Below are 20,728 nucleotides of genomic sequence, written 5' to 3'. Positions count from 1 at the left end.
AGAGCTCATGGCACTTGGACTCCGTCCGAGTGAGCCCTTTCAATCAATGTGCTGGAAACCAGAGCCGTGCTTCTAGCTCTCCTAGCTTTTCACCACCTGTTGGCGGGCAGGCACATTCGAGTCCAGTCAGACAACGCGACAGCGGTTGCCTACATCAATCACCAAGGCGGGACATGCAGCCGCCTGGCGATGTTGGAAGTACAACGCATCCTTCAATGGGCGGAGGACTCCAGGTCCACCATATCCGCAGTCCACATCCCAGGCGTGGAAAACTGGGAGGCAGATTATCTCAGCCGTCAAAGCGTGGAGGGTGGCGAGTGATCCCTGCATCCGGCAGTGTTTCAGTCAATCTGCCGCAAATGGGGCACTCCGGACGTGGACCTAATGGCATCCCGTCACAACAACAAAGTTCCTGTTTACGTGGCTCGCTCCCACGATCCTCAGGCCTTCGCCGCGGACGCTCTGGTTCAAGACTGGTCCCAGTTTCGTCTGTCCTACGTGTTTCCCCCTCTAGCTCTCTTGCCCAGAGTCCTGCGCAAGATCAGAATGGAGGGCCGTCGAGTCATCCTCATTGCACCGGACTGGCCCAGGCGAGCTTGGACCTGCTCCAACTGTCCGTAGAGATGCCGTGGCATCTCCCGGACCGTCCAGACCTACTCTCGCAAGGTCCGTTTTTCCGCCCGAATTCTGCGGCCCTCAAATTGACGGCGTGGCTCTTGAGTCCTGGATTTTGACGGCTTCTGGTATTCCTCCTGAAGTCATCTCCACTATGACTCGGGCCCATAAATCTTCCTCCGCTAAGATCTATCACAGGACTTGGAAAATTTTCCTGTCCTGGTGTCGCTCTACCGGTTATCCTCCTTGGCCATTCTCTTTGCTGACCCTTCTGTCTTTTCTACAGTCCGGTCTGCAGCTAGGACTGTCCCTCAACTCTCTCAAGGGACAAGTCTCAGCTCTATCAGTACTGTTCCAGCGGCGTCTCGCTCGGCTGGCTCAGGTCCGCACCTTCATGCAAGGCGCGTCTCACATCATTCCGCCTTACCGGCGGCCCTTGGATCCCTGGGACCTTAACTTGGTCCTCACGGTATTGCAGAAACCCCCTTTTGAGCCTCTTAGTGAGGTTTCTTTGTATCGTCTTTCTCAGAAAGTGGCCTTTCTAGTTGCCATAACTTCTCTCAGGAGAGTCTCTGATTTAGCTGCGCTCTCCTCGGAGTCACCTTTTTTTTGTTTTTCATCAAGACAAGGTGGTTCTCCGTCCGACTCCGGACTTTCTTCCTAAGGTGGTCTCTCCCTTCCACCTTAACCAGGACATTACCTTACCTTCCTTCTGTCCGGCCCCTGTTCATCGCTTTGAAAAAGCGCTGCATACTCTAGATCTGGTGCGTGCTCTCCGGATCTATGTATCTCGCACCGATGCGCTCAGGAGGTGCACCTCTCTTTTTGTGCTAACCACAGGTCGGCGCAAGGGCCTCCCTGCTTCTAAGCCGACCTTAGCCCGTTGGATTAGATCGACCATTTCGGACGCCTACCAGAGTACTCGGGTGCCTCCCCCGCCGGGGATCAAGGCACACTCGACCAGAGCTGTCGGTGCCTCTTGGGCTTTTAGGCACCAGGCTACGGCTAAACAAGTCTGTCAGGCTGCCACTTGGACTAGCCTGCATACCTTCTCGAAGCACTACCAAGTGCATGCTCATGCTTCGGCAGATGCGAGCTTGGGCAGACTCATCCTTCAGGCGACTGTCGCCCACTTGTGAAGTTAGGTTCTGCCTACTTCTTAGTTTTTCTGTTTATTTCCCACCCAGGGACTGCTTTGGAACGTGCCATAGTCTGGGTCTCCCAAAGGAACGATAAAGAAAAAGAGAATTTTGTTTACTTACCGTAAATTCTTTTTCTTATAGTTCCGTATTGGGAGACCCAGCACCCTCCCTGTTGCCTGTTGGCAATTTCTTGTTCTGCGTCTTATCACCGGCTGTTGTCGTGGACAGAGTCTCCGGTTGTTCTTGCTCTGTTCTACTTGTGGGTGGTATTCTCCTTCAGCTTTTGCACTAAACTGGCTGGGACTGGCTCACCAGGGGGTGTATAAGCTCAGAGGGAGGAGCTACACTTTTAGGTGTAGTACTTTGTGTGTCCTCCGGAGGCAGAAGCTAAACACCCATGGTCTGGGTCTCCCAATACGGAACTATAAGAAAAAGAATTTACGGTAAGTAAACAAAATTCTCTTTTTTTTCTCCCCCAAGTGGAGTGGCTACTCTTGACCACGGACGCCAGCCTCTTAGTCTGGGGAGCAGCGTACTGGCTCCACACTGCTTCGGGACATTGGACACCCCAGGCGTCTTCCCTTCCCAGAAATCATCCTGAAAATCAGTGCAATCTTCTCGCGCTCAGGTCATTCCCCTTTTCTGCTAGCAGGTCGTTTGATTCGGGTCCAATTGGACAATGCAACAGCTGTGGCCTATGTCAATCAGCAGGGAGGTACCAGCAGCAAGACAGCTTATCTCGAGGTCCTCAGGATCCTCACCTGGACCGAATCGACGGGGGTCTGTGTTTTCAACGTTACAAATACCGGGAGTAGAAAACTGGGTGGCGGACCTTCTAAGTCGCCAAGGCCTGGCCGCCGGAGAGTGGTTTCTCCACCCAGAAGTGTTCCCACACATCTGCACTCACTGGAGTACACCAGACGTGGAATTAATGGTGCTCTACAAATAAATAATAATAATCTAATGGCCTCAAGGTTGAACGCAAAGGTACCCGCGTTCTTAGCCAGGTCACGTGACCCACAGTCCATTGGTGCGGATGCTCTAGTCTCCTGAAGTAGTTTCCGTCCAACTTACATGTTTTTCGCCTCTGCCCCTGCTGCCGCGAGTAATCAGGAAGATCAAGGCAGATGGACTCCCGGTGATACTAATAGCACCGGACTAGCCCAGGTGCGCCTGGTATGCTGAATTAGTACAATTGCTCATGGCGCCTCGTAAGCATCCCAGACTTGCTGACCCAAGGGCCCATTTCCCATCAGAACTCCAGAGCCCTGAAGCTGACGGCCTGGCCATTGAGACCTGGTCTTTAAAAAGAGGGAGAGTCTCTCCTGCGGTCATCTCCACCTTGTACAGTGCCCGAAAGCCGGCCTTCATCCCATATTTACCACCGTACGTGGAAAACTTTCCTTTCCCAGTGCAGAAAATCTAATGTCCAACCTATGCCTCTGGCGATCCCCAGAATTCTTGTTTTTTTTTGTTTTTTTTTGCTTTTTTTTTTTTTTGCAGTCAGTTTGCAAAAGGGGTTGGCCCTCAGCTCCCTTCAGGGGCAGGTTTCATCCCTCTCAATATTCTATCAATACCGCCTAGCTTGCAATCCGCAAGTCAAGACTTTCCTCAAGGGTGTTTCCCATCTAGTTTCCCTGTATAAACGGTCGCTGGACCCATGGGACCTCCAATCTCGTTTTGGACGGTATCCAGAGGTCCCCTTTTGAACCTCTTAAGGAATCTTCTCTTGCTCTTCTCTCCTGGAACGTAACATTCTTAGTGGCGATTACGTCCATCAGACAAGTTTCGGAACTGGCATCACTCTCTTGCCGCGAACCCTTTCTGATCTTTCATCAGGACAAGGTGGTTCTACGCCCCCTTCCGGATTTTGTTCCGATGGTTTTTTTCCCGTTTCATATGAACGAGGACATTATTCTGACTTCCTTTTTGTCCACACCCAGTCCATAGGGTGGAAAAGTTTCTACATTCGCTAGATCTTGTGAGGGCTCTCAGATATTACGTACCCAGGACAGCCCCTTTAGGAACATAGACTCCTTGTTCGTCATTCCTGAAAGGCCTAAGAAAGGAGAGGCAGCTTCATAGACCTCGCTGGATTCGCTCTGCGATCCAGGAAGTCTACCACTTGCAACTTAAGTCCATTCCTAGTGGGCTGCGGACTTATTCCACGCAAGCAGTTGGCGCCCCTTGGGCCATTAGGCATCAGCCTTCCGTGGAACAGAGGTGTAAGGCTGCGACCTGGTCTTGCCTACATACTGTTTCAAAGCATTACTGAATCCATACCCATGCTTCGGCTGAGGCGAACCTAGGTAGGAAAATTCTGGAAACGATGGTACCTATCTCTGTAGGCGCTCCTGGCTATCTGGGACTGGTTCCTAGTCCTTGGGTTGCGTTGTTTGTTTACCCATCCATGGACTGGTTTAGGAAGCCCCATGGTCCTGTGTCCCCCAATGAGGCGTCGGAGAAAAACTGATTTTTGTGTACTCACCGTCAAATCGTTTTCTCTTAGCCATCATTGGGGGACACAGCACCCACCCTGTTGCCCTGTTGGGCCTTGGTTCTCTCAGTACCTTATTTGGTTATGACTCTTCTTTTCTCATGTTCCTCTGTTGAGATGTTTTTACTGTTTTTTTTGTTTTTTTGTTTTTTTTCTCCTACTGCTTGTGTACTAAAACTGAGGTTACCTGGCCCGGCCAGGGGGTGTATACTGCAGAGGAGGAGCTATGCTTTTGCATCTACTTAGTGTCCTCCTATGGATAGGCAGCATAACACCCATGGTCCTATGTCCCCCAATGATGGCTAAGAGAAAACGATTTTACGGTGAGTACACAAAAATCCGTTTTCTTCGGCGCTCCATTGGGAGACCCAGACGATTGGGTGTATAGCTACTGCCTCCGGAGGCCACACAAAGCATTACACTAAAAAGTGTAAGGCCCCTCCCCTTCTGGCTATACACCCCCCGTGAGAACACGGGATGCTCAGTTTTCAAGCTTTGTGCGAAGGAGGTCAGACATCCACGCATAGCTCCACTGTTTAGTCAGCAGCAGCTGCTGACTATATCGGATGGAAGAAAAGAGGGCCCATATAGGGCCCCCAGCATGCTCCCTTCTCACCCCACTTGCGGTTTGTAAGGTTGAGGTACCTATTGCTGGTACGGAGGCTGGAGCCCACATGCTGTGTTTCCTTCCCCATCCCCCTTAGGGGCTCTGAGGAAGTGGGATCTTACCGGCCCCCAAGCCCTGAGGCCGGGCTCCATCCACAGACCCATAGAACCTGCTGGATGCTGAGCGAGGTACCGTTCAGGGACAAGGCCCTGCAACTTTCAGGTACTCTGTGTCCCCGTATGGCAGGCCACACACACTCCAGGCTTGCTGGGTGTGCTAGTGCGCCGGGGACTGTAGCGCTGCCCGCTGGGGTTATAGTCCCTGCAGATTCTCTGGGGGACTTTATGTGTTGGGGACCGCCGCGCCGACCGCCCCTAGAGCGGCGGCGCGGCTGAGACTTGTAGTGCGCCGGGGACGCGCCGACCGCGCTTTTACGGCGGCGGCGCTTCTAACTTTAGTCCCCGGCTTTTGCGGCCTAGCGCCGCTTCGTTCCCGCCCCCACCCTGTCACTCAGGGAAAGGGAGAGACGCTGTTCTATAGCAGCGCCGAGGGCTGGAGCCTTATTTGCATTCTCCAGCCCCCTTCACTAGACACAGTGAGACGCCGGGTTCCCGCTCTTGTCTCGGGCACGCCCTCAGCCCGCCCCTCTCCTCTGGACGCCGGCAGCCATTCCGGCACGCAGAGCGGGAAAACGGAGACAAGCGCTGAGCTATTCAGCACAGGATTCCGGCACCATACACCCGCTTTTGTGCGGGCGGTAAGCGGCAACTAAAGTGCTGACCCACTAATGCCGAAGTGTCCTGTTGTACTTTTGTACGGTCGCTATTCAGGATGCAGACCTGGAAACAGCAGCAAAAAATCAGGGGTGCTAAAGCACAGACTTTATATGCTGCTTGTCTTGCAGCTTTACATGGCACTGTAAGGGCTATTCTTGGCTGTCTACCCGCTTAGATGGCTAGACAGCGGCAGCAAACAGCAAGGGTGCTAAGGCACAAGCGTTCAATGCTGCTTGGATTGCATGTGATGCAGTGTTTATTTTCATGCTTGTATGCTATACATTCACTGTATGTCGCTATTCTTGGCTAATGCTCCTTGATGACTAGACAACAGCAGCAGAAAAGCAAGGGTGCTAAGGCACAAGCTTTCAATGCTGCTTGGATTGCATGCGATGCAGTGTTTATTTTCATGCTTGTATGCTATACATTCACTGTATGTCGCTATTCTTGGCTAATGCTCCTTGATGACTAGACAACAGCAGCAGAAAAGCAAGGGTGCTAAGGCACAAGCGTTCAATGCTGCTTGGATTGCATGTGATGCAGTGTTTATTTTCATGCTTGTATGCTATACATTCACTGTATGTCGCTATTCTTGGCTAATGCTCCTTGATGACTAGACAACAGCAGCAGAAAAGCAAGGGTGCTAAGGCACAAGCTTTCAATGCTGCTTGGATTGCATGTGCTGCAGTTTTTATCTTCATGCTTGTATGCTATACATTCACTGTATGTCGCTATTCTTGGCTAATGCTCCTTGATGACTAGACAACAGCAGCAGAAAAGCAAGGGTGCTAAGGCACAAGCTTTCAATGCTGCTTGGATTGCATGTGCTGCAGTGTTTGCATGTGCTGAAGTGTTTATTGTACTTCATGCTTGTATGCTAGACATTCACTGTATGGTCGCTATTCTTGGCTAATGCTCATAGATGGCTAGACAACAACAGCAAAAAAGCATGGGTGCCAAGGCACAGGCTTTCTATGCTGCTTGTACTGCATGCGATACTGTTCCAGAACCCCCAGTGTGTGCAATTACTCAATGGGGTCTCTGCTACAGGTGGCCAAAAGAACCACCTGTGATCCCTGTCCAGGAACAGGGACTGGGTTGCAGTTTCCGCTGATATATTGTCTGTGACTATGACTAACATCTTACAGACTTTGCAGTCCAGACAGACCTTGGGCAATGTTGTTTCAATGCCCCTGGCCTCCCTGATTTCGAAACAAATCATGGCTCCAGGGGGGTCCCATGCATCCCAGGGTGCAGGCTCTGACACGGACGACAGTCCCAGACGGCCTAAGCGAGCTCCCTAGGAACGGCCCTCGACTTTATCTCTGGTCAGGGTCACAGCAGGAGTACTCTCTGTATGATGATGCAGACGTAGCTGTTCAGGACTCTGATCCTGAGACCGCTCTCAATCCGGATACACCGGATGGTGACGCTATAGTGAATAATCTTACAGCGTCCATCAGTGGAAGGTTTGGTATTTCTCCCTCAACTCCTCCAGTGGAGGGGTCAGCTTCACAGCAGGAGAAATCCCTATTTCGGTATCTCAAGCGTATATTGAGTACTTTTCTGGTCACTCTGACTCCAGAGAAGCAGTCCAAAAACACCACGCTTATCCAGATAAGCGTTTCTCCAACCGTATTGAGGATACGCGTTGTCTCTTCCTCCCTGACGTGGTCAAGCGCTCCAAGGGTGGATCCCCCAATCTCCAGGCTTGCGGCTAGATCTATAGTTGCAGTGCAAGATGAGGCTTCACGTAAAGATGCCATTGACAGACAGATGGACCTCTGGCTGCAATCTGTCTATGAAGCTATCGGCGGGTCGGTTGCCCCGGCATTCGCAGCCATAGAAGCACCCCAAGCTATTTCAGCTAGTATTGCGCAAAGGGACGCTGTCACATGTACATCTTGGCCGCAGTAGCGTCCTTCACCTCGCAATGTCGGCATTGCGACTCAAGCTGTTTATGCTGTCCTGGACTCTACGAGCCGTACGTCAGTGGCGTCCGCCAACTCCGTGTTGTTACGCACCTAGTGTTAAGGGATTGGAGCAGATGCTGCTTCCACAAAAGTGCTTAACCAGATTGCCTTTATCTGGTGACAGACTGTTTGGTGTGCGGTTGGATGAAATCATTCAACTGTCCAAGGGTACGGATTCTTCCTTACCCCAGCCCACATCAAACAAGAACCATCATTGCTCTCGTCCAACAGGACTCAAAAGGCTCAGAGGGGCGCAGGTTCCTGGCGGGCTCAATCACGCCCGGGGAAGGCAGTCGGAGGAACCGCTACCAAGGCGGTTTCCTCATGACTTTCAGCCCTCTCACTCCGCGTCCGCGGTCGGTGGCAGACTCCCCCGCTTTAGCGACATTTACCGGCCACAGGTCAATGGCCGGTGGGTGAGAGACAGTTTGTCGCCAAACTTCCTCACCGGCCGAGCCGAGGCTCTTCTGCAGGCAGTAGGAGTGGTAATCCCTGTTCCTCCTCAGGAACAAGAGATGCTTCTTACTCCGATCTGGTCGTGGTGACAGAATAGGACGACTCCTTCCGTTCCGTTCTGGACCTTAAACTGCTCAACAAGCGCGTGAAAACCTGGCGGTTCCGAATAGAATCCCTCAGCTCCGTCATTGCCTCAATGTCTCAAGGAGATTTCCTAGCATCATTAGACAGCAGGATGCTTATCTCCACGTGCCGATTGCTCCAGAGCACCGGCGTTTGCTACGATTCGTTATTGAAGACGAGCATCTTCGGTTCGTAGCCCTACCCTTCCGTCTGGCGACAGCCCCACGGGTTTTCACCAAGTTCATGGCAGCAGTGGGAGCAGTCCCGCACTCTCAGGGTCACTCTGTGATCCCTTACTTAGACGATCTACTTGTCAAGGCACTCTTTTAAGAGGCATGCCAACACAGCCTGAACATGGCGCTGGAGACTTCCCAGAGTTTCGGGTCGGTCTTCAAATTTTCAAAGTTAAACCCACTCGCTGGCATATCTTGGCATGGAGTTTCACACTCTCTCAGCGATGGTGAAGCTTCCACTGGACAAACGGCGGTCACTACAGACGGGGGTGCAGTCTCTCCTTCAAGGAGACGCCTCATCCAGAGGCAGTCCCTTTCACGCAGTTTCATCTGCGTCCACTTCAATGGAACATTCTTCGCTCATGGGAGGGGAAGTCGATGTCCCTACAGGAACGTCCCCCTTTCTCAGACGATCAAAGACTCTCTTCAGAGGAGTCCACTCTTCAGATCAATTGTCTGGAGCTCTGGGCAGTGTATATTGCTCTGCAAGACTTCCTGCAGTGGCTGGAAGGCAAACAGATCCGAATTCAGTCGGACAATCCACAGTGGTGGCATACATCAACCACCAAGGCGGACTACGCAGTCGGCGAGCCTCCCAGGAAGTCCGCCGGATTCTGCTGGGGGTGGAAGACAGAGAAAGAGCTCTGGCGACAAGCATCTCACGGTCGGTCAACCGTGGGCACTACCAGACCGGCCAGACTTACTGTCCCAAGGGCCGTTTTTCCATCTGAATTCTACGGCCCTGAACCTACTGTGTGGCCATTGCGTCCTAGATCCTAGTGTCCTCAGGATTATCCCAAGGGGTCGTTGCCACCATGAGACAGGCTATGAAGCCCACGTCTGCTAAGATCTACCACGGACGTGGAAGATTTTCTTTTACTGGTGCTCTGTACAAGGAGTATCCCCCTGGCCATTGGCATTGCCTACTTTTCTTTCCTTCCTGCAATCTGGGTTGGAAAAGGGCTTGTCGCTCGGCTCCCTTAAAGGGCAAGTCTCGGCGCTATTGGTGTTTTTTCAGAAGCGTCTAGCACGACTTCCGCAGGTACGCACGTTCCTGCAGGGGGTTTGTCATATCGTCCCCCCCGTACAAGCGGCCGTTAGATCCATGGGATCTGAACAGGGTACTAGTTGCTCTCCAGAAGCCGCCTTTCGAGTCTCTGACGGATGTTTCACTTTCTCGACTATCACAGAAAGTGGCCTTTCTGGTAGCGATCACGTCTCTTCGGAGAGTGTCTGAGCTAGCAGCGCTGTCATCCAAGGCTCCCTTCCTGGTGGTCCACCAGGACAAGGTAGTGCTGCGCCCCATTCAGGAGTTTCTCCCTAAGGTAGTATCCTCGTTTCATATTAATCAGGATATCTCCTTACCTTCCTTTTGTCCTCATCCGGTTCACCGGTATGAAAAGGACTTACATTTGTGAGATCTGGTGAGAGCACTCAGAATCTACATGTCCCGCACGGCGCCTTGCGCCGCTCAGATGCACTCTTTGTCCTTGTCGCTGGTAAGCGCAAAGAGTTGCAGGCTCCCAAATCCACCCTGGCTCGAGGGATCAAAGAACCAATTCTTGAAGCCTAACGTTCTGTTGGGCTTCCGGTTCCTTCAGGGCTAACGGCCCACTCAACCAGAGCTGTGGGTGCGTCCTGGGCATTACGACACCAGGCTACGGCTCAACAGGTGTGCCAGGCAGCTACCTGGTCGAGTCTGCACACTTTCACCAAACATTATCAGGTGCATTCCTATGCTTCGGCGGACGCCAGCCTAGGTAGAAGAGTCCTGCAGGCGGCAGTTGCCTCCCTATAGGGGAGGGCTGTCTTGCAGCTCTAATATGAGGTATTTCTTTACCCACCCAGGGACTGCTTTTGGACGTCCCAATCGTCTGGGTCTCCCAATGGAGCGCCGAAGAAGGGAATTTTGTTACTTACCGTAAATTCCTTTTCTTCTAGCTCCTATTGGGAGACCCAGCACCCGCCCTGTTGTCCTTCGGGATTTTTGGTTTTTTCGGGTATACATGTTGTTCATGTTGAACGGTTTTCAGTTCTCCGATGTTACTCGGAGTGAATTTGTTTAAACCAGTTATTGGCTTTCCTCCTTCTTGCTTTAGCACTAAAACTGAGCATCCCGTGTTCCCACGGGGGGTGTATAGCCAGAAGGGGAGGGGCCTTACACTTTTTAGTGTAATGCTTTGTGTGGCCTCCGGAGGCAGTAGCTATACACCCAATCGTCTGGGTCTCCCAATAGGAGCTAGAAGAAAAGGAATTTACGGTAAGTAACAAAATTCCCTTCTTTCTCCATGAACCACGCAGACCAAACAGTTCAGTGCACCTTCCCAACTTGTCTTCCATCTAACGCCACCTGTCACTGGCTGTATAAAACCAGAGCTGTCAATTTGTATTGTGTATGTGTGTTGTTGTGAAGGTGTACAGAATGGTTTGGCCACGCCAAAGTTGCACCGATCGGCTGATCTTTGTTTTGAAAAGTCACATTGCCTTCTGTAATCATTCTATCTTTCCTACCATTACTATCACATTTATTCTTGCTGACAACTTCAGCCAAATAAGCCATGATGCAATTTTTATGTGAACAGTATTAACTAAACAACCCCTTAACAACCAGTGATGTACTATGTCAGTTTTGGGTCGTGTCTCTGCCTTTGATGAGGGTTTGCTCACTGAGCTCTCAACTTTTCCTGCACCTGTTGGCTGATCTGATCAGCTGTCTTGTATCTTAAAAATTAAAAGCTTTATTTTTATATAGCGCTAACATATTTTGCAGCGCTTTACATACTGTCATATACACTGTTCCCATTGAGGCTCACAATCTAAATTCCATATCTATATGTCTTTGGAGTGTGAGAGGAAACTGGAGAACCTGAAGGAAACCCACACAAACACTGGGAGAACATACAAACTCCTTGCATCGCGGATGGATCATAGATTCGCCTGTGGCTGCTAATCAGTTAAATCCTGCTGTCAATCTCCAACAGAGGGATTTAACACACACGCCATTCCCCGCTCCCGTCAGCGATCCCGTGACGTGATTCTGGGGCGCCGATGTTGTCATGACAGTCGGGGGTCTGCTGGTGAACTCTGTCTGTCATGAAGATCCCCCTGTGGACAAAGTTTGTGATTTTCTGCTGATGCCCCGTTCTGCATAGCACAAGCGATTGGATGAACACAACTTAAAAAAACAGAATTTCATATATATATATTTATATTTTACCATATGTGGATAAACTCTTGGAATAAGGGAAGGGAAATCTGAAAGTGCATAAAATGAAAAATCGTCCAGTCCTTAAGGGGTTAAAGCCAGCTATTTCCAAACCAGTAATAGGAACCATCTAAAAACAATTATATTTTGACGATCACTCAGCGTATACTGTACACTTTTTCCATATCTTCATCTGTTCTGTGATATCTTCACCTTTGTTTGGCGCCAATGAATCACCTGCAACATCTAATCATTAGGTATGAATCTTTTCCTGCACGGCATCAGCGATGAGATGAGACAGAAGCACAGAGAGCAGTTGTTTGCGGTCAGTCATTCCGACCTTATTAATGTCGCCAGCAGGTAAGTGTGGCCATTACTAAGAATGCATTTACAGTAACAGTTTACAGTGGGGTCAGCCTCTTGTCACTGTATTTTAGTTTAAACCGGTTGATGGCCTACTCTTAGGATAGGTAATCAGTGTCTGATCAGCTGGCGTCCGACACCCGGCACCCTCGCTGATCAGCTGTTGTCTGTGCCGGCAGCAGGCGTCTGGAAATGTGGAGTTCCGGACCTGCCCTGTCAACTGATGGTGGCTGCGGCCGGCTCATTGATTTGAATGGTAGGCGGATGTACATTACCCGGCCGCGGGCGATATCAGTAGATAGGACAGCTCCGAAACTGAGCATTTACGGCTGCCACCGGCACCGAGAACGGCTGCTCCAGGGGGTGTCTAACCTCTTACTGACCAGACATTGATGAACTATCCTAAGAATAGGCCATCAATGATAAAGTAGTGCACAATTTCTTTTAAGAATTTCAGTACAGGATAAAATAAGACTTAATAGGCAACATCCTAAACTAGTAAGATGGAGACGGGCATTTGGGTACCTTAAGCACCATGATACGTTTACTGTGTACATGTACATCTACAAAGGCATACTAAAGTTATGTTCTGCTTAACCAGTTGATGTAGTCCACATGGGTACATTTTTTTGAAGAGGACAAAACTTCAAGGAAATTAAACTATAGACATTTGTAGAAATCAGAATAAAAAATGTTTTTTGAAAAAATGAACTACTTTAAACATGATTAAAAAGAACTACATCCTGTTCTTCACAAAACACAATTTTATGTAAATTAAGATAGACGTATGGCTGACAGAATGCTAAGGCAAAAATGAAAAAAAAAAACCTTGGGTCACCAGTGCTACACCCGTCTACTGACAACCAAGCTATTCAGTTAGTGAGAAAAGCATAAAAGACTAATCTTTATTAATACGCAAGAAAACACACACAACACACACAACACACACACACCACACACCACACACACACACCACACACACACACACACACACACCACACACACACTAGGAGGAGCAGAGAAGATACATCTCCATTAATATACATGCACACACCATGAACAAAGGAGTGTGTATTGTTTCCCCCAATGGAGGCTATGAGAAATAGATAAGGGCCCTGCTGTTTGCCAGGTATATGCATTGCGGAGACGTCTATTCACTATGTAGCATTCAGAGCACTATGTAGCAGGTAAAAGAGAAGACAGAAGCAGCAATAAACCATGCATTAAACAAACAAGATTGAAAGACACTAGAAAAATACATTAATGTTCCAATATAAAAAAAAAACTAATACTTAAATCTGCAAAATATGAATAATGTAATGACCAAACCATTATTTTTGTCTTTTCTCTTTTGCAGATATTTAGCTATTGGTCAGTGCACACATGGAGCAGCGATCCTGGGCCCTGAAAATACAAGTATTGCAAAAGATCCAACATGGATTATTCGATGAGATTATTCTTCATAAAGAAGAGTTGTTATAACAATACAAAGTCTATTAGTCCTTGTAAAGGATATCTATTTATATACATTTGTCTATCAAGTCAGTCTACATTTATTTTTTAAACTATTAACATTTCTTGCAATGTTTGAATTATAGGATTAAAAAATTCAGAAGTGTGCCTTATTGTCTCTCATTTAGGGTTCGCTCACATTGCACTCATGCCAATGTTAGTCAATGAGACAGTGCTGATCTGCAATTTTGTGGGGTTTTTTTTGGTTTCCTCAGCTGTTTTCAGCCTGAGGAAAATATTCATAGCATGCTGCATATGCTCACATAAAATGGCTAAGACTCAACAATGCAGCTCCAAGAGCGTGAGGAAAAAAAAAATCTGTCACGATCATACGTATGCCATCTAACTTTCTTTTTCGCTCCTAATTGGGAGACCCAGACAATTGGGTGTATAGCTACTGCCTCCGGAGGCCGCACAAAGTACTACACTTAAAAGTGTAAGGCCCCTCCCCTTCTGGCTATACACCCCCCGTGGGAGCACGGGTCCCTCAGTTTTTGCTTTGTGCGAAGGAGGTCAGACACGCACGCATAGCTCCACTGTTTAGTCAGCAGCAGCTGCTGACTATGTCGGATGGAAGAAAAGAGGGCCCATACAGGGCCCCCAGCATGCTCCCTTCTCACCCCACTTTCTGTCGGTGGTGCTTGTTAAGGTTGAGGTACCCATTGCGGGTACGGAGGCTGGAGCCCACATGCTGATTCCTTCCCCATCCCCATTAGGGCTCTGGGCGAAGTGGGATTTTACCGGTCTCCAGGCACTGAGACCGTGCTCCATCCGCAGCCACTGGAGAAGCCGCTGGATATGGAGCTGAGTATCGTCAGGGACATGGCCCTGCTCCGTCAAGGTACTCTGTGTCCCCGTGCATACGCGCGCACACCGCAGCATGGCTGGGTGTGATAGTGCGCCGGGGACAACAGCGCTGCTGCGCTTGTGCCATTTCCTCACTTCAGCTTAGCTGAGTGGGTAGACTCAGGGGGAACGGTCGCGCCGGCCGCTGGGACTGCGACGCGGCTGGGACTTGTGGTGCGCCGGGGACTTCCGCGCTGACCGTGCATATATCACGGCCGCGCTTATTACTACAGTCCCCGGCTTTTGCGGCCTAGTTCGTTCGTTCCCGCCTCCGCACCTGCCAGTCAGGAGGAGGGCGGGACGCTGTACAGAGCATCAGCGCTGAGGGCTGGAGTCTTTTTTACATACTCCAGCCCTCACACCAGGCACAGTAGGACGCAGTTTCCCGCACTTTTGTTTGTGGCACGCCCACGGTCCGCCCCTCTTCACAGAATGCCGGCAGCCATTCCTGCCTGCACGCTGAGCTGCAGAGGGGAGACTGGGAGACCCAGACACGGGATTCTACGGCCTCATACCCGCTGTTCAGCGGGCGGTAAGCAGCCCTCTAGGGCTCACCCCCACTTGTGCCGTTTGTATACTGAGTATTTTGTGTTTGCAAATACTTTGTACTGTACAGTCGCTGGTGATTCTCGGCTATATACCCTCCTAGATTACAAGGAGGCAACAGCATGTCGTCCGCAAACGCAAGGGTGCCAAGGCACAGACATTATATGCTGCCTGTACCGCATGTGGGGCTGCTCTACCGGCAGGTTCCACTGACCCCCATTGTGTGCAGTGCTCGGCCCCTGTGGCACTTGCACAGCCGGGGCCTCTGCTGGACGTGACCCAGGGTGTACCACCTGTGAATGCTGTCCAGGTGACAGGAACGGAGTTTGCAGCTTTTGCTGACAGATTGTCTATGACCATGTCAAAGATTCTTGAAACATTGCAGTCTAGACCAGTAACTCAGACCATGGGCACTGTTGCATCATTGCTCCCTGGTCCCCCTCAGCTGGAACACTTCCAAGCTACGGGGGTGTCACATGCACCCCAGGGTGACGACTCTGACTCGGACGACAGTCCCAGTCAACCTAAGCGGGCTCGTTATGAGGGGCCCTCAACTTCGTCTCACTGGTCAGGGTCCCAGCGGGACGAATCTATGGGTGATGAGGCGGATGTAACTGATCAGGATGCTGATCCTGGGACCGCTCTCAATCTGGATACACCGGATGGTGACGCCATAGTGAATGATCTTATAGCGTCCATCAATAAGATGTTAGATATTTCTCCGCCAGCTCCTCCTGCGGAGGAGTCAGCTTCACAGCATGAGAAATTCCATTTCAGATATCCCAAGCGTAAATTAAGCACTTTTCTGGACCACGCTGACTTTAGAGATGCAATCCAGAAACACCACGCTTATCCTGAGAAGCGGTTTTCTAAACGGCTTAAAGATACACGCTATCCTTTTCCCCCTGACGTGGTCAAGGGTTGGACCCAGTGTCCCAAGGTGGACCCTCCAATCTCCAGGCTTGCAGCTAGATTTTTAGTTGCAGTAGAAGATGGAGCGGCACTTAAAGATGCCACTGACAGGCAGTTGGAGCTCTGGCTGAAATCCATCTATGAAGCTATTGGAGCGTCGTTGGCGCCAGCTTTCGCAGCCGTATGGGCACTCCAAGCTATTTCAGCTGGGCTTATACAAGTCGACTCGGTCACACGTACATCTGCTCCGCAGGTGGCACCATTGACCTCTCAAATGTCTGCATTCGCGTCTTACGCGATTAATGCTGTCCTAGACTCTACGAGCCGTACGGCGGTGGCGTCGGCCAACTCTGTGGTTTTGCGCAGAGCCCTGTGGTTGAGAGAATGGAAGGCAGATTCTGCTTCCAATGAAGTGCTTAACCAGTTTGCCTTTTTCTCGTGACCGATTGTTTGGGGAGCGTTTAGATGAAATCATTAAACACTCCAAGGGTAAGGACTCATCCTTACCTCAACACAGACACAACAAGCCCCAACAAAGGAGGGGTCAGTCTGGTTTTCGGTCCTTTCGAGGCTCAGGCAGGTCCCTATTCTCCTCGTCCAAAAGGACTCAAAAGGATCAGAGAGGCTCAGATTCTTGGCGGACTCAGTCACGCCCAAAAAGACAGCAGGAGGAACCGTTACCAAGACGGCTTCCTCATGTCTCTCAGTCTCCTCTTTCCGCATCCTCGGTCGGTGGGAGGCTCTCCCGCTTTGGCGGCATATGGCTGTCACAGGTCAAAGACCGTTGGGTGAGCGACATTCTGTCTCATGGGCACAGGATAGAGTTCAGCTCTCGTCCTCCAACTCGTTTTTTCAGAACTTCCCCACCGCCCGACCGAGCCGATGCTCTGCTGCAGGCGGTGGCCGCTCTAAAGGCGGAAGGAGTGGTGACTTCCGTTCCTCTTCAGGAACAAGGTCACGGTTTTTACTCCAATCTGTTTGTGGTGCCAAAGAAGGACGGGTCCTTTCGGCCCGTCCTGGATCTAATGTTGCTCAACAAACATGTAAAAACCAAGAGGTTCCGGATGGATTCTCTACGCTCCGTCATAGCCTCAATGTCTCAAGGAGATTTCCTAGCATCAATAGACATCAAAGATGCTTATCTCCACGTGCCGATTGCGCCAGAGCATCAGCGTTTTCTACGCTTCGTTATAGAAAGCGAACACCTGCAGTTCGTAGCGTTACCTTTCGGGCTGGCAACAGCCCCTCGGGTCTTCACCAAGGTCATGGCAGCAGTAGTAGCTGTCCTGCACTCGCAGGGTCACTCCGTGATCCCGTATTCGGACGATCTACTCATAAAGGCACCCTCTCAAGAGGCATGCCAACACAGTCTGAACGTGACACTGAAGACTCTCCAGAGTTTCGGGTGGATTATCAACTTTTCAAAGTTAAATCTAACCCCGACCCAATCACTAACATATCTTGGCATGGAGTTTCATACTCTCTCAGCGATAGTGAAGCTTCCACTGGACAAGCAGTGCTCTCTGCAGACAGGGGTGCAATCTCTCCTGCAGAGCCAGTCCCACTCCGTGAGGCGCCTCATGCATGTCCTAGGGAAGATGGGGGCAGCAATGGAAGCAGTCCCTTTCGCGCAGTTTCATCTGCGGCCTCTACAATGGGACATTCTCCGCCAATGGGACGGGAAGTAGACGTCCCTCGACAGGGATGTCTCCCTCTCTCAGGCAGCCAAGGACTCTCTCCGATGGTGGTCTTCCCACCTCATTGTCAAAAGGAAAGTCGTTCCTACCCCCATCCTGGGCGGTGGTCGCGACAGATGCGAGCCTATCAGGGTGGGGAGCAGTGTTTCTTCACCACAGGGCTCAGGGTACGTGGACTCTGAGAGAGTCAACCCTTCAGATCAATGTTCTGGAAATCAGAGCAGTCTATCTTGCTCTGCGAGCCTTCCAACAGTGGCTGGAAGGCAAGCAGATCCGGATTCAGTCGGACAATTCCACAGCGGTGGCGTACATCAACCACCAAGGGGGAACACGCAGCCGGCAAGCCTTTCAAGAAGTCCGGCGGATTCTGACGTGGGTGGAAAACACAGCATCCACCATATCCGCAGTTCACATCCCAGGCGTGGAAAGCTGGAAAGCAGACTTTCTCAGTCGCCAGGGCATGGACGCAGGGGAATGGTCCCTTCACCCGGACGTGTTTCAGGAGATCTGTCGCCGCTGGGGGATGCCGGACGTCGACCTGATGGCGTCACGGCACAACAACAAGGTCCCGGTTTTCTTGGCACGGTCTCACGATCACCGAGCTCTGGCGGCAGACGCCTTAGTTCAGGATTGGTCGCAGTTCTGACTACCTTATGTGTTCCCACCTCTGGCATTGTTGCCCAGAGTGCTCCGCAAAATCAGGTCCGACTGCCGTCGCGCCATTCTCGTCGCTCCAGACTGGCCAAGGAGGTCGTGGTACCCGGATCTGTGGCATCTCACGGTAGGCCAACCGTGGGCGCTACCGGGCCGTCCAGAATGGCTGTCTCAAGGGCCGTTTTTCCATCTGAATTCTGCGGCCCTGAACCTGACTGTGTGGCCATTGAGTCCTGGATCCTAGGGACCTCAGGTTTATCTCACGATGTTGTTGCCACCATGAGACAGGCCAGGAAACCTTCCTCCGCCAAGATCTACCACAGAGCGTGGAAGATATTCTTATCTTGGTGCTCTGCTCAGGGAGTTTCTCCCTGGCCATTTGCATTGCCTATTTTTCTTTCCTTCCTGCAGTCTGGGTTGGAAAAAGGTTTGTCGCTTAGCTCCCTTAAAGGACAAGTCTCTGCGCTATCCGTATTCTTTCAGAAGCGCCTGACGCGACTTACTAAGGTACGCACGTTCCTGCAAGGGGTTCGTCATATCGTTCCCCCTTACAAGCGGCCATTGGAACCCTGGGATCTGAACAAGGTTCTAATTGCTCTCCAGAAGCCGCCTTTCGAGCCTATGAAGGAGATTTCCTTTTCTCGGCTTTCACAGAAAGTGGCTTTTCTGGTGGCGGTCACGTCTCTTCGGAGAGTGTCAGAGCTGGCGGCGTTATTTTGCAAATCTCCCTTCCTGGTGTTTCACCAAGACAAGGTAGTACTGCGTCCAATTCCAGAGTTTCTTCCCAAGGTGGTATCTTCCTTTCATCTCAATCAGGAGATCGCTTTACCATCTTTGTGTCCGCATCCAGTTCATCAATTTGGTGAGAGCACTCAGGATCTACATTTCCCGCACGGCGCCTCTGCGCCGTTCGGATGCACTCTTTATCCTGGTCGCTGGTCAGCATAAAGGGTCGCAAGCTTCCAAATCCGCCCTTGCGCGGTGGATCAAGGAACCAATTCTTCACGCCTACCGTTCTGCTGGGCTTCCGATTCCTTCTGGACTGAAGGCCCATTCTACCAGAGCCGTGGGTGTGTCCTGGGCATTACGGCATCAGGCTACGGCTCAGCAGGTGTGCCAGGCGGCTACCTGGTCGAGTCTGCACACTTTTACCAAGCATTATCAGGTGCATACCTACGCTTCGGCGGATGCCAGCTAGGTAGACAAGTCCTTCAGGCGGCGGTGGCCCACCTGTAAGAAAAGGGCTGCCTGACAGCCCGATCACGAGGTATTCTTTTACCCACCCAGGTACTGCTTTTGGACGTCCCAATTGTCTGGGTCTCCCAATTAGGAGCGAAAAAGAAGGGAATTTTGTTTACTTACCGTAAATTCCTTTTCTTCTAGCTCCAATTGGGAGACCCAGCACCCGCCCTGTTTTTTCTTAGGGTATTTGTTTTTCGGGTGCACATGTTGTTCATGTTGATAAGTTAAGTTCTCCGATATTGTTTATCGGATTGAATTGGTTTTGAAACAGTTATTGGCTTTCCTCCTTCTTGCTTTTGCACTAAAACTGAGGGACCCGTGCTCCCACGGGGGGTGTATAGCCAGAAGGGGAGGGGCCTTACACTTTTAAGTGTAGTACTTTGTGCGGCCTCCGGAGGCAGTAGCTATACACCCAATTGTCTGGGTCTCCCAATTGGAGCTAGAAGAAAAGGAATTTACGGTAAGTAAACAAAATTCCCTTCTTTTTTTATATATTGCGCCACTGCAACATAGAACAGTGTAAATGGTGCTGTAAATGAAAGTTGCCTAATAGCTGCAAAGAAAAAAAAAAAACAACCTTGCATACTGATGCGTTTTTTTTTTAGTACACTATATGGTAAAATAAATCAGTCATTTGAAAAGTACAATTATTCAAACAAGAAAAGCCCCTCATTTTGTTTGTGGACAAAAAACAAACGTTACGGCTCTTGAAAGAGGGGAAGAAAAAAATTAAAACACAAATATGCAATTTGACCATGTTGGACAGGAAACGTCCGTTTTTGTTTTTTTTTTGTTTTATTTGCACCAAATTGTTGAACCACATGCACCAATTTTAATGAATTTGGTGCAATAAACATCTGTGAATACAAGACAAAAAAAAGAATTACTTAGGCTCTGATTGATCAGTGAAAAAATGATTAAACAAAAAACTCCTAAAATTCCAATTTTTTATTATTTTAGTCTTAAAAAGGGAAAAATCCCAACATCAGATTTATAATACAGATATCCAAAAGTACAAGGTAGGGGCCTGACCCTTGATTCGCCCTAAAACTCGCCCCTTCCTTGCCGCGGAGGTCGGCACCCTAGAGGCCTGCGCACTTGGCGCCCCCGCTGAATGAAGACTATCCCTCCGGGCCCTAAATGACCCTAACAGATGAGGTGATAGTACTATAAGGAATAAATTCCAATAATTGAACCAAACAACCAGATCTCAAATATGAAAAAATACACACTATAGCCAATGTAATTAAATTAGAGACAATAGTGGGGTACAGTGACCCGGAAAGAGACCACTCAAGGATGAACTAGTGGTTCAAAAAAAACACCCGA

General features: G+C 50.1%; 1 protein-coding gene across 2 annotated transcripts in view; it reads left to right on the top strand.

The window, feature by feature from the left end:
* PITRM1 (pitrilysin metallopeptidase 1) overlaps positions 1-13,610 on the top strand; it is a 170,770-nt gene extending 157,160 nt beyond the window's left edge. For both annotated transcript variants that reach the window (XM_075315477.1, XM_075315479.1), the window contains exons 26-27: positions 11,885-11,987; positions 13,348-13,610. In XM_075315477.1, coding sequence (XP_075171592.1) covers positions 11,885-11,987; positions 13,348-13,441 — 197 coding nt within the window. In that variant the 3' untranslated portion in view covers positions 13,442-13,610. The remainder of the gene's footprint in view (positions 1-11,884; positions 11,988-13,347) is intronic.
* Positions 13,611-20,728: the final 7,118 nt, after the last annotated feature.

Source organism: Anomaloglossus baeobatrachus, chromosome 6 (genome assembly GCF_048569485.1).
Source record: "Anomaloglossus baeobatrachus isolate aAnoBae1 chromosome 6, aAnoBae1.hap1, whole genome shotgun sequence".
Classification (NCBI taxonomy): domain Eukaryota; kingdom Metazoa; phylum Chordata; class Amphibia; order Anura; family Aromobatidae; genus Anomaloglossus; species Anomaloglossus baeobatrachus.
This window is presented reverse-complemented; position numbering and strand designations above follow the sequence as displayed.